General features: G+C 54.3%; 6 protein-coding genes across 6 annotated transcripts; 4 read left to right on the top strand and 2 right to left on the bottom strand.

Moving 5' to 3' along the window:
- The first annotated feature begins 224 nt into the window (after positions 1-224).
- J3D65DRAFT_628288 (short-chain dehydrogenase/reductase-like protein) lies at positions 225-1551 on the top strand. The gene is made up of 2 exons (XM_066800622.1): positions 225-773; positions 870-1551. Exons 1-2 carry the CDS (start codon positions 566-568, stop codon positions 1499-1501), a joined length of 840 nt encoding a protein of 279 aa, XP_066654762.1. The 5' UTR covers positions 225-565; the 3' UTR covers positions 1502-1551.
- A 48-nt stretch (positions 1552-1599) lies between these two features.
- On the bottom strand, positions 1600-2852 carry J3D65DRAFT_414821 (Phospholipase/carboxylesterase/thioesterase). Its single transcript, XM_066796033.1, has 4 exons — positions 2639-2852; positions 2237-2577; positions 1998-2184; positions 1600-1941 (listed from the first exon to the last, which is right to left on the bottom strand). Exons 1-4 carry the CDS (start codon positions 2716-2718, stop codon positions 1848-1850), a joined length of 702 nt encoding a protein of 233 aa, XP_066654761.1. The 5' UTR covers positions 2719-2852; the 3' UTR covers positions 1600-1847.
- Positions 2853-2901: 49 nt separating this feature from the next.
- Positions 2902-5178, top strand: J3D65DRAFT_628285 (DNA glycosylase). The gene has a single exon (XM_066800621.1). It carries the CDS (start codon positions 3194-3196, stop codon positions 4820-4822), a length of 1629 nt encoding a protein of 542 aa, XP_066654760.1. The 5' UTR covers positions 2902-3193; the 3' UTR covers positions 4823-5178.
- Positions 5122-8236, bottom strand: J3D65DRAFT_628282 (uncharacterized protein). The gene is made up of 4 exons (XM_066800620.1): positions 8163-8236; positions 8077-8106; positions 7187-8025; positions 5122-7138 (listed from the first exon to the last, which is right to left on the bottom strand). Exons 1-4 carry the CDS (start codon positions 8208-8210, stop codon positions 5236-5238), a joined length of 2820 nt encoding a protein of 939 aa, XP_066654759.1. The 5' UTR covers positions 8211-8236; the 3' UTR covers positions 5122-5235.
- A 906-nt stretch (positions 8237-9142) lies between these two features.
- On the top strand, positions 9143-10707 carry J3D65DRAFT_414650 (endo-beta-1,4-glucanase). Its single transcript, XM_066796032.1, has 4 exons — positions 9143-9686; positions 9743-9856; positions 9904-9964; positions 10028-10707. The coding sequence occupies exons 1-4, from the start codon at positions 9495-9497 to the stop codon at positions 10666-10668; spliced, it is 1008 nt and encodes a 335-aa protein (XP_066654758.1). The 5' UTR covers positions 9143-9494; the 3' UTR covers positions 10669-10707.
- Positions 10708-10904: 197 nt separating this feature from the next.
- Positions 10905-12507, top strand: J3D65DRAFT_413892 (uncharacterized protein). The gene has a single exon (XM_066796028.1). It carries the CDS (start codon positions 11320-11322, stop codon positions 12499-12501), a length of 1182 nt encoding a protein of 393 aa, XP_066654757.1. The 5' UTR covers positions 10905-11319; the 3' UTR covers positions 12502-12507.
- The last annotated feature ends 370 nt before the right edge of the window (positions 12508-12877 follow it).

Genomic DNA, 12877 nt, shown 5'->3' with positions numbered 1-12877 from the left:
TTCCTCGTGTTAGTGAATTCAAATAATCGAAGCCACTGAAAATACGCTGCGCTCGTCCACAACTTTAAGAGCGAACTCTGGGAGAACAAGCTGTTCCGAATTTCAGGGAAAGAAATCCAGAAAGTCCAAAGAAACCGAGGCGCTGGCATTTTCCCAGATCGACGGACGACCCGACCCGATCTCTCGGGTCAGGCAATCCGCTTCAATTCCCTTCGCGTCTAGCATCTCTGACATCATCACCACCTTCGAAAGGAACCGCGGGGGACCCTGCTCCACTACTCCTAGCTGCAACCCGCCCAATCCACACCTCGCCATGATTACTTCTCTCCTTCATCCATTCCTCTTCTGGCCACATCGGATTTCTGTTGCACTGCGGCTCTCTGCCGCCTGGACCCTGCCTTGAGACGTGCATGCATGCACGCGTAGTGTACCTACATCCTCCCGCCGCCCTCTCTGAACTCCCCAATTGCACGACCTTCCTCTCTTTCCGTCGTCCACGACATCCACACGATCAGACAAGCCTTTCCCTCCCCATCTGGAATCGTAGCACGCGAGTCTGCCTTCCATGCCGCCTCTCTCGCAACCCTGGGCGCTGGTGTCGCCGGCATCGCGCGGCATTGGGCGCGCGCTGGCCAGACACGTGCTGCGCACGACGAAAGCACCCGTCGTCGCGACCGCGCGGGGCGATTTAGAGACAGCACAAGATGAGATACTAGAAGGGCTGGAAAGCGAGGCGCGGGAGCGGCTGAGCATGGTGGAGCTAAACTACCTAGGTATGTTTGCCGTCTCTGCATCCACGACTCTCACAGGCCATCCATCTATTTCTGTTCACATGCGTTTTTGAGGCTTATGGTGTCGGTATCGTCTAGATGAGAAAACGATCGAAGCCGCCTCCAAAAGCTGCGCCGAACGTTTCCCCCAACGCTCCCACCACCTGCACCTCGCGCTCGTTGTGCCCGGCCTGCTATTCCCTGAAAAGGCGCCCGCGCAAATCGACGCGGACAACGCTCTGCTCACGCTGCAGACGAACACGCTCGGGCCGCTGCTCGCCGTCAAGCATTTTGCGCGCCACCTGCCCCGCAAGAGCACGTCGATGCCGACTTCTGACGATGGTAGCGGCAGCGATCCTGCCGATGCCTACGCCAACCTGCCGCGTCCCGCAACCTGGGCGACCATGTCGGCGCGCGTCGGCTCAATCAGCGATAACAGGCTCGGTGGGTGGTATAGCTACCGCGCGTCCAAGGCCGCCGTCAATCAAATCACCAAGACGTTTGACAACCACTTGCGGACGCAGGCGGGCGACAAGGCGGTTGCGGTGGCGATGCACCCGGGGACGGTGCGGACGGGGCTAAGCCGCGATTTTTGGGACAGCGTTGCTAAAGAGAAGCTGTTCGAGGCGGATTGGGTCGCGGAGCGTCTGGTGGGCGTGTTGAAGGATGGAAAGAGTGAGAAACTGAGGGGAAAATGCTGGGATTGGAAGGGGGATGAAGTGCCGCCCTAGGGGAATCGGAAATACAGCTGGTGCATTACAAGCGAATGTGTGTCTCCGTCATTTGTGTAAGCCTATGGCTGTGTATGCCAACTCAACTTTGATTGGGTATAGTGTCGAGCTGTCGGAATATGTGCAAGTGATCCTCCAATGAGCCTCTATCAACCCTCCCCAAATGCTGATGCAAAGATCCGATGATCACAGCTGGCTATCAACATAGTAGGAGCATGGCGTATACTAGTGTGAATAGTCGCAAGCTTCCCTTCCGATATGCGACAATGCTCAGGATTAGTGTTGCCAGGAGCACACCAGCGGTCGCGACGCTCCCTGATGATGGCGAAGTAGAAGTCGTAGAAAGTCACTCGTCCTTGTCGCTAACCTGAGGGAGTCGCTGGTTGAGGTAGTTCTCGAGGTCGTCGATTTCCTCTGGGTCAGCAGAATGAGGCAGCCCCCTTAATGATGGTCAGCCTTTCCTTCTCAAGACGCTCGTTGCAAGCTGGTAACTTACTCGTATGTACGGAAGTCCACATTCCAGCCCCATTCCTTCAAAGTGTCGGCGGTCCTCTGACCCCACTCATGACGGACGACTGGGTCGATATCGCCGTGGCCCATGAAGATGGGGGTCTCCTTGTTCGGGTTGTCCGCGGGGACCATGTCCCTGATTTTGTTCCGCAGGAGCAAGTAGCTGCTCAGGCCTGTAACCATCAGCGACCACACACATGTCTGATTGTGGGGGCGAGCTCATACCAAATATTCCACCCAGCTTCTGCGGAAAGGTCAAACCAGACAGCAGTCCAATGGCGCCTCCCTGGGAGAAGCCGCCAATAACGATGCGGTTGCTTGGAATGCCCTTGTTTATCTCTTCGAGAATCAGGTTGTGAAAGTATTCTTGGCTGCGCTTGATGCCGGTCTCGTCTTCGCTGCGCTGGTTGATGTCGGACAGCGAGGCCAGGTCGTACCAGCCGGGCATGCGCATGCCCATGTTGATGGTGATTGGGATGCTGGGCGCGTTGGGAAAGACGAAGGATACTTCTTCAAACTTGCCGCGGCGTCGCCAATTTTCTGCCAGGAACATCCATCCCGCGCCGCTGTCGAGCAGCTGTATTAGCCTGGATCCGCAGAATGACGGAGGGGCGCAAGGCTGCTTACCTGTCACCCAAGCCGTGGGCAACGATGACGGTGGCGGTATGCCGCTTCAGTGCAGGCACAACGAGGGCAGGGGCCGACATGGTGTGTCTGGGAGTGAGTAGTGGGCAAAGTGGAGGTCTGGAGATGGCGACGACGAGGCCCGTGGTGTTGTTGACGGCGGAGGCACACTGTGGCTGCGGCCTGCGCACATGCGGCGGTGGCGGTGGTGTGGGTGGTCCCTGCATCTGATGGCCGTCGATCATTGGCCAGGCTGAAGACGTCATCTATCACGCTCGCTTCGACCACCCGGGCTGGGTATTTCCCACCTGTTCGTCCTCTTTTCCTGTGCCTTCGAAGTTCGTTCGCTTCGCCTTCGAAGTTCGCAAACCTCTCTGTCCAACTTGCACTTGTTTAAACGTCCCCCTGTCACTCAACACCATCTTTGTCCTTTCCAATTACGTGCCGGCGCTTCTCCGGCGCAGGCTGCTCATCGACGCTGTTGCGCGACACCAATCGATCGCTCAAAGATCAGGCCTCTTGTTCAATTGTACGCTACCTGTCGCAACAAAGCCGACCATGGCCATCCGTGTTACAAGGGCAACGACGCGCGCACTCGCAGAAGTGCTCAACCCACTCAACCCACTGGACCAGCCGGCACAGCTGTTCACCCCCCCTGTTACCCCCGCTGCCTCTAAGAAACCGCGCGCTCAAAAGCCGAAGACCACCAAAGCGCAGAAGTCACCTACCAAGAAGTCCGTCAATGACAAAGATTCCAAGCCAATCACCCCCAAGGTTAGCCGCAAGCGAACTAGGATAAATTCCACTACGGTCGCGAAAGTCGAATATGATGTCAATGAGCTGCCTCATAACCTTGGGAGCATTCCAACACCTGACTCTATCGAAGAAGATGAGAAACTCGTCGTGAAGAAGCGCAAAACATCTAAGATGCAATCCGCCGCTTCCGCGAAACCTACCATCAAGGATCCCGCCGCTGTCGTGCCGTCCGTGGAGGAGCATCCAGCCGGTCCCTCGCAACCGTTGGAGGACCATTCAGCTGCCACCCCGAAAAAGTCCAAGTCCAAATCCAAGAAGCAAAACAACTACGGCCTGACACCCGGAGTCTCCCCATACCCTGACTGGCCACACCCTACGCCAGAAGAGTGCCATGAGGTGACTCGTCTGCTCGAAAAGAAGCATGGGAAGACTAGACCACCACCCAGTATCCCTGCACCCTCGCTCACAAGGTCTGGCTGTGGTGAAGTTCCTTCCGTCCTTGACGCTCTCATCCGCACCCGGCTGAGTGCTGCGACTACTGGCACCAATTCTTCGCGTGCATTCCAAGGTCTCGTCAAGAGATTCGGCGTCATCAAAGAAGGCATCGGAAAAGGCAGCGTTGACTGGGATGCCGTTCGCAGGGCCGATTTGAAAGAAGTCTTCGAGGCCATCAAGGCCGGTGGTCTTGCCGACGTCAAGAGCAAGGACATCAAGAAGATCCTGCAAATGGTGTATGAGGAAGGCCAGGCGCGGCGCGATGCACTCACTTCGACTGATGCCGACGTACCACCCATCATCGGTGTTGCACGCGAAACCACGCCTGAGAAGCAAGCCGAGATTGAAAAGGCAGACAGCGGCGTCCTGTCATTGGATCACTTGCATTCCATGAAGCATGACCCCAACACCATCATGTCGGAGTTGACCAAATACCCGGGCATTGGCGTCAAGACTGCCGCTTGTGTAATGCTGTTCTGTCTCCAAGTGCCGCGCTTCGCCGTCGACACCCACGTCTATCGACTCTGTCGCTATCTCAACTGGGTCCCCGAGAATGCCACCAGAGACACAACCTACAGTCACTGCGAAGTCCGCGTCCCGGACGAGCTCAAGTACCCACTGCATCAGCTCTTGATTGCTCACGGCAAGACGTGCCCGCGGTGCAGGGCTGCTACCGGGGTCGGAAGCAAAGACTGGGAGAAAGGCTGTGTGATTGAGCATCTGGTCAAGAGGCACGGAGCAAAGAAATCTGGCGAAGCTGGCTCGGATGAGGGAACGCCTGTCGAGAAGGGAAAAGGCAAGGCTCGCGCGGCAAGAAAGAAGAAGGTCGATCTCGACGACGAAGAGGAGAGCGCAAGCGAGCTGAGTGACCTGGGAAGCGACGAATCCGCCAGCGAGCACCACGATTCTCTCGACGAGCAGGAATCCGACAACTGATTCTGTCGATGAAAACCAAGAGCGACACCGGAGACTCTGTTCGAAGAGACGTCGACGATGGTGACGACACTGAGACTTTCCGACAACTTCCTCCAGAAACTGGTTGCTATTTTGCTATGATTATGAGCGTCAAGGTCAATGTGGTTATGTGTCCATTCTATCTGGGCTGTTGCTATGGAATTTTTCAGGGAGTCAGGAGCGGTATCGGTGGTACTTGCTTGCAGTGTAAGGATGCGTCTGTTATAACGGAGGGCTTTGCTACGGAGGGAGTCAGGATGCCAAATGGCGATTTAGCTTTGACATGATTGAACTCCATTGATATGGATGTTAGGTCTAGCAGCATCAAGAACTACTTGAAATTTCTACATCATATTCTTCAGGAGTGTTCTTCACAAACAGATCCAGCCACCAGCCTAATCGTCAATGACGTCCCTGTTGAAGAATCGAAAGACCTGCCGCCCGACCTCACGTCCACTAAGCCCCGACAGCTCCTCCTCGGCCATGTTGGCCAGCTCCCACACGCTCCCGACATTGAACATGATGCGCTGCATGATCTTCTCGTTGCCATCAACGCCAGGCACGACGCGCAGCATGTCTTGGGGGATCTGGTTGAAAGTGCGGGTGTGCGGGTCCTCGCCGGCGTCGAGGCCAATCTGCACGGCGCGGATGGGATCGGGCTCCTCCTGCTGCTTCTTGAGCTCCTCGAAGATCTCGGCCGTCTGGTACGGACTGCTGCTCCAGATGATGCGCAGGCGCGGGAACGCCAGTGTCAGCATCACCAGCTTGGACTGCAGGTCCGGCGCGGCCATGGCGGCGGCGGCGGCGCTGCTGGACGACGAAGTGGCAGAGAGGTCAGCGAACGGCTCGAGCGTGAACGACTTGTTTTGGTCGAATTCGATCAGCAGCATGGGGTTTTGGTAGTGCAGCAGCATCGTTTCGGCTTGGTTGTACAGCCGCCCATTGTTGAGCGATTGGATCAGGTCGCGAACGGATTTGCGCTCGATGCAGATGTTGGGCGTGAGCACGTAGTCGCCGACAGTCAGCATGCAGGGCACGACTACCATGCTGCGGCCGTGCAACAGCGAGGGTAGCGAGGACCGGAACTCGCGCACGTCGACGACGACACGGGGTGGCGAGGCTGTTGCGGCGAGACGCCCTCCGCCCGCGATGCGCGTGTTGACTGTGCGCAAGAAGGCCTCTTGCGGATCCAGGTTGCCCGAGTTGTCAATAACGATGGCCATGTTGCCACGCTCGCGGATGAGCTTTGAAAAGGCATCCTTCTCCCGGCGTACGGCACTGAGGTAGCGTTGCTCTTCGACCGAGTTGCCGTAGTACATGAAGTAGACGCGGACGTTTCGGTCGGTGTGGGAGCTGCGGTACACTTCGATCCGCCGAATGAATGCAGCGTCAGGCTCATACATGATGATGTAGCGCGGTCTGACTTCCTCCAAAATGTGCTCGTCCATGTCGCCATCGTAGGGGTGGATTACAAGAAGATCCTTCATCTCATACAGTTCGTAGTTGTCTTCCATATCCTCGAGAGGGTCCGCAGCGATTTCTCCTTTCTGTTGGGCCTCTCCCTCGGTGGGTTGGAGTTCCGATATTAGGCTCTGCAGATGAGCCTCACGGTCGAAAGTCTGCTGCATGCTTCCAACAACATTGCGTGACGGTCCTGTTGCCGCTGCTGATCCACCACGGACTCGCCTCCTCTTATTCGCAGGCGCTTTGCTCTGTCCACCTTGGCCTCCGCGAGATTCGTTGTTGATGACCTTGGCATTCTCCGCGAACAGAGATGCGCTGACTTTTCCAAAATCCCGCTTCCAACTAATGTAGTTCCGCAGCTTCCTTCTCATCATAAAGGCGGCAGACGGTCCGCTCGGCCCTTCCTCCTCCTCGCCGTTTTGCTCCTCTGGCTGTTCGTGCATAATCTGCAAGTACTCTCGCAGTTGACGACAGGTGCTATTGTCACCGCACATTATGAGGATAGCTCCACTCGAGTCGTCCTGAGGAGTCGGGTTGAAGTAGTTGTCCCGTTCGATCTCTTCCAAAACTTCGGCCAACATGCCCCATTTTGGCTGTTCCTCGAGCACTGGGACCAAAGAGTCCGGCACGCCGTTGGCATTTGTTTTGGCATTCTGATCATTCAACTTGCCAGTATAGACTCGGCGTTTTGCTGTCTCAAAGAGAGTATGAGCGGCGTCAAGGAAAAGCCACGGCGACTGGTTCATTTTGGTCGATCCGGGGGGTGGCGAGGAAGCTGCCAGTACGGTGTCAAGGTACTTGTTGAAGTCGACTGCGTCGTATGCCAGGATAGCACTGCGGCCGTCAACGATATATCTTGACAACCCAGAGAAAGATACTCACTGAAGGATATGCCGAAGTAGCGACAAGTCTCTCACGATTTGCCGCGTTCGGAAACTTGTGCGATGCCATACAGGATCAAGCTGGCGCCTGATTATGACATCGAAGTTCTTTTGCAACGCGCTGTCCAATGTCCACTCTTCCATATCAAGCGTGCCAGAGTTGCTCTTTCTCAGTTCAGCTATGCTCACCTCGACACACTCCATGATGGCTTGTTGGATCGTCGTCATTGCGTCGGACATGGGCACCTCCAATTCGATGACTTCTGCCTTGCGGCGGCCCTCTAGCGATTTGACAACGCTGACTTGGAACCTGGGATAGAGTGTGGGTTTTCGTAGAAAAAGGTTCCGCATCATTGTGGCGAGTGGAGAGAATCCAGTATTAAAAGGCTCTGGATTATCCGAGAAAGCCTTGAGAAACCCCGTCTTGTTCTTCTGTCGATATATGCGCAGGATGAAGGCCTCGATGGAGGTGGCGACGACCTTGTCCGCATGTAGCACCACGCAACCCGTCACAGTTGCGGGGTCCAACAGCCCAGAGAGAAAGTCCACGATCAATATTCGGGAGGTAATGCTAAATATTCCTCCTTGCGCGTACATCTTCTCTCTTGTTGTGACGCCTGTCAAGTCCGTGTTGACAAGACTCAGTCCGCGGGCTTTGGGGGCATTGCTGACAACAGCGTGCTCAGCCAGAGCTTCACCAATCCAGCCATTTTCGCGATCATCGGCCCCGATGAGGAGTATGAGGTTGTTTCCGGCGGCATCGTAGGAGTGGAGGAGATTTGTCACGACTCGCAGTAGCCCAAGACCTCTCGCCAGGATGACAAGCTGATCTTCATCACGCTACATGTCTTTAGCAACGGTTGAGGCTCGGGTGACCTGAGTGAGACTTACCAGGTCTTGGAAGATTTCCTGTTGGTATTGCTGTAGTGTACGTCAGAGGCGTGGAAAAGACCGGGCACTGAGTCGCGAGAGCATACCAGAGGCAGCGATAGCTTCACGGGGGCTTTCTCATCTCCTGGCGGCATCTGGCGTGTTGTCTGGAGGGTAGTGTTACGGGCGCGTTCGGTCGATGACATCGGTCGCGTGCGGGACGCCATCTTCGGCCCGTGAGCCGAAGCTTGCGGCTGCCCCGTACCACCTCCACACCTCTTTCAAACCACCAGCCAATCTATTATCCCACCAACGATTCTTTTTGAACGCGCAAGTCTTCTAAGCCACATCCTTTAAGGCCATCGAGAAAACAAGACCTGTTCAATCACTCGTCTCCTCTCCTCTTCAGGCCAGCCCTGTTCTCATAGACCGTCATTTCCTGGTACTGTCCTCCGCTGAAGCCCGCCACGCCCGCGAAACAATCACAACAGTAGATTGCTGTGTTTCGAGCCCCACCGAAATATATGGACCGATAGAAGCGATAGCTTCGAGAAAGAGCTGATGACTCGGCCTGTACGGAAAGCCCAACCAAAGTGTCGCGGCCCGAGCAAGCGAGACGGCAAAACCGGCATGAACGTCACATCAAATGGTCATGCACGCGCCCTGAATCTTGCCTTCCCTTCGTCACTCCTCCAGTCTGAAACGCTCGATCTGGGGCCTTGGAACCGCGCTTGACCAAAGAAGAGATGTTCAATTGAGAGTCGCAGGATGAGCCAAGGATCCTCACTCTATTGCGGTCTCTCGGGCCTGTGACCCTCAGAGCTATTATATCCCCCGCGGGGTACAGAGGTCTTGTGATAGATCAGTCTGGCCGTTAGTGTTTTCGAGCGCCACGACTGTTCATGAGACATTGCTAGGAATGAAGAAAGAGAAGACGTACTAGGAGCAGTCTTTCAATCCCCAATTCTCTTCCTCGTGTCATTCTTAGCCGAGTCAACACACATAGTTTTGGGCTCACAAGATAAGTCAGTCACTTCGACGCTACCAACCCCCCCAAAGGACAAGAACTCTTGCATCATGGTTCCTCTCTTTGTACCTCGTCATTCGAAATTGAATGGACCGATTTGAGATGGCCACTGCTCCAAATCTCTTAGCGCAACTCATAAGCGATACCCACAGCGGGAGGCTGAAACAAACCGCCGCATAATGGTCTGGACCAAATAGGCTGTGATACCTCGATATGGCATTTCGGTCCAATTGCCGGTGGGCCAGACCAGCTCTGGACAATATGACGAACAACAGCCTTGTCGCTGAAGCACAGGGAGCCTCCATGCCAAGGCGTTATAAGAGTCGGACTAGCCTCACATTCGATAGTCACTTTGCCAACAGTCGATTGATCATCTTTCGTTCTTTGACGCACAATTCCTTGCTGGTTCAAGATGCGTCCGACTTTCTTTCTCGCCGCAACCGCGGCTTCTCTCGCTCTTGCTGCGCCGGCTGCAAAACAAGAACGCGCTGCCTCGCAGTTCAAGTTCTTTGGTATCAATGAGAGTGGTCCCGAGTTTGGCGAGACCAATCTTCCAGGGACACTTGGTACCGACTATGTGTGGCCGAATCTTACCACCATCGGCGTACGCTTCCATCCATCCAAGGGCTTGTTAGAAGACTAGACTGACATCGAGAACAGACCTTCGTGCAGCAGGGCATGAACACGTTCCGCGTCAACTTCCTCATGGAGCGTTTGACCGAAAACTCTATGAACGCTACCCTGAACGCGGCATACTTGTCTGACTTGAAGAATGTGTGTACACCAGAACTATTCATGCGCAGTACTAACACATTCATCAGACGGTCAACAACATCACAGCGCAGGGCGCCTACGCAATGATCGTTCCACACAACTACGGCAGTGAGTGAACATAACGTTCTAACTTGCTCCCTCCAGCACTAACACAATGCTTCTCCTCCCCAGGATTCTACTCCAACATCATAACCGACGTATCCGGCTTTCAAACATGGTGGCAGCAACTCGCCACACAGTTCGCGTCCAATGAAAAAGTAATCTTCGACGTCAACAACGAATTCCACGACATGGAGCAATCGCTTGTAGTGCAGCTGAACCAAGCGGGTATTAACGGCATCCGCGCGGCTGGCGCCACGAGCCAGTACATCACCGTCGAGGGCAACGCTTACACGGGCGCATGGAGCTGGGTCAGCTCGGGCAACGGGGCCACCATGGGTAACCTCACAGACCCCAAGGGCCTGCTCATATACCAAATGCACCAGTACCTCGACTCAGACAGCTCCGGGACTAGCGCTACGTGCGTCAGTAGCACCATTGGTGCTGAGCGCTTGCAGGTTGCGACCCAGTGGCTCAAGACGAATAGCAAGAAGGGTATCATCGGCGAGTATGCCGGTGGAGACAACGACGTTTGTAAGACTGCCGTCAAGGGGATGTTGAACCACATGACAGAGAATTCGGATGTCTGGATGGGCGCCATTTGGTGGGCTGCTGGCCCGTGGTGGGGCGACAGCTACATTTTCAACTTGGAGCCGAAGGATGGCATTTGCTTTAACAGCTACATGACTGAACTGAAGCAGTTTAGTGCATAGGCGGTTGGGAGTTGTAGACTACTTGCCTTCTTCAGCATCCTTTACAAGACTTCATGGTATCTATACCCTTTGGCATTGTCAGTCATTTAAGTACAGGATGAATCGTTTCCCTCTTGACCACGTGGTCGTCTTCACGCGTTGAGCTTCAATTTTTTTTTTTTTTTTTCTCTCTCCAACCAGTTCCGCAAGCAAGCTTCAAGTCATGCAGAGAAGCCAAAGTAGAACAGACAATGATACTCCATCAGTTTTACTGCCTAATTCTTGTCCATATTTCGTAGTTCTGTACAAAGAGCGATACTTGGTGGGAAGCGTCTGAGCACAAAAGAGACGAGCTGGAGGCAAACCGGGAGCATTCAAAGCCGGTTTTGACAAAAGATACCCAGGATCATTTACGGGAATCTACAAAGATACTGTGAAGATTCACATGGAGCATTCATGCGCTCAACATTGTGGCAGTCAGTTGGCGTTCCGTGGGTCATTCGCGGAAGGTGAACCATAGTTGTCTGTCTGTGGGACTCAACAACATCAAAGCAGCATAAATGGTGCCCATGTCCCTCTCTTTCGTAACTTTTTCCACGTCTTCTCGGGCATCCTACATTCACTTCAATTTGACGATACTCAGGCTGGTCAGTGACCCGCGCCTGCAACACCATGGTGTTCCGAACTCTATTCTACCTCTCCGTCCTTGCCGTCGTTGTCCCCACTTACTCCATTCTACGCATACCATACGCCCTCTTCGACTTAATCCGACGGGTCTCCATCGTCATTCTTGAGGAGACGGAGGAAAAGTGGGATCATCGTGCGGATGTCCTCTGGGTCCGTGAATTCCGGATCTGGATGACCCCAAATTATGAAGAAGATCGACTCAAAGAGCAGGCGAGGCAGAAACGCCAAAAGGAAATCGTCGACAAGAGGAACTTATCCCAGTCGCAGCTGTATCGATTGCCCACAGAGCTTTTGTGCCTGATCGACAACCATCTGGATCCAGCCGGCGTTCGTGCGATCCGGGCAACCAATTCGACGCTCCGTGACCGACTTGGAATGGCAAAGGTTGAACGGCAGGACGCATTGACCGAGGCAAAGCCTGCGAAAGTTCAAATGAGTAAATGGATGATTCGGCAGCTTTACCCAAGGCTTTGCGAGCGAGAACGGAGAGTCGGCGCGAAGGTGAATGGCCACGATCCTCGTTCTGGCCTTTACCTCTGTCGACCATGCGCCGCACGGCACCCTTTTGACTCATTCAGTCTCGAGCAGATTCGAGCAGGACCCGAAAAGCGCCGCTGTCTTCCCCAGGAACGGGTTTTCCACATGTGTGAGCACATGACGGTAGATTTCAACACCGTAAAAGACCCCATCAAGCGGCAAGAGGACACGGTGACGGTGCCTAGTCGAATTACTTGTGCCGACTGTCCCAAGCGTCTTGGAGCGTCAGCCTCCATGACCGAAGGCATGGATTACACCATCTTGTACGAACGACCCGACGGAGCCAAGTGGGCCAAGTGGTACTTTCGCATGCGGACGATGTATCCGCACAAGGATGTGGGGAAGCCGTTGTTCTCTCAGCTTTCTGCAGAACTAGCTTGCGACAAGACTCCTCTTTGTATGCATCTAGAGGTACGAGATCTCGATTTCGTGACGTTTCGTTCTCGGATTGCGTTATGCAACACCACATCAGACGGCTTCTGGGGATTGTGTAAAATTTGTCTAGCCCGATTTTCTTTCCACTGGAGGAAGGATCCGGTTCTTCTGGTGCTGAAAATCCACTATCCAATTTTTGTGAGTGGTTGCGGTCCGACCTGGCTTGCTGTCTCAAAGCCCTCCAAAAACTGGTAATCGGGAAGAAATCAGGCGCTTCGGTGCAGTGCAGACACAATACTGTCGATGTCGTTGGACCAGAGAAACTGGGAACATTCATGGCTCTTTACGTTTTGATAGAGGATAGAGACGGAACAATCGGTATTCTTTTTGCCAGAGGAATGAATTCTGGCGGGGAGCTGTCGAGTTCGTTCTGCCGGAGTTGAGGAGTTTCGGACCTCTTCCGCAGGGCCATTCACGTTCAGCGGCGCAGTCTGCGTGATTGCAAGTCGAGAAGCTAGGGAGCATTGAAAGGCCGTCTGGTATATGATGGAAGCAGGAGGGAGAGAAGGAAAGAATTTGTCAGTAGACATGCCTATTCTCGCAAACAAAGATATCTTACCACAGACATTTG

The sequence above is a fragment of the Phyllosticta citribraziliensis genome (genome assembly GCF_038025025.1).
Source record: "Phyllosticta citribraziliensis strain CPC 17464 chromosome Unknown J3D65scaffold_7, whole genome shotgun sequence".
NCBI lineage: Eukaryota > Fungi > Ascomycota > Dothideomycetes > Botryosphaeriales > Phyllostictaceae > Phyllosticta > Phyllosticta citribraziliensis.
This window is presented reverse-complemented; position numbering and strand designations above follow the sequence as displayed.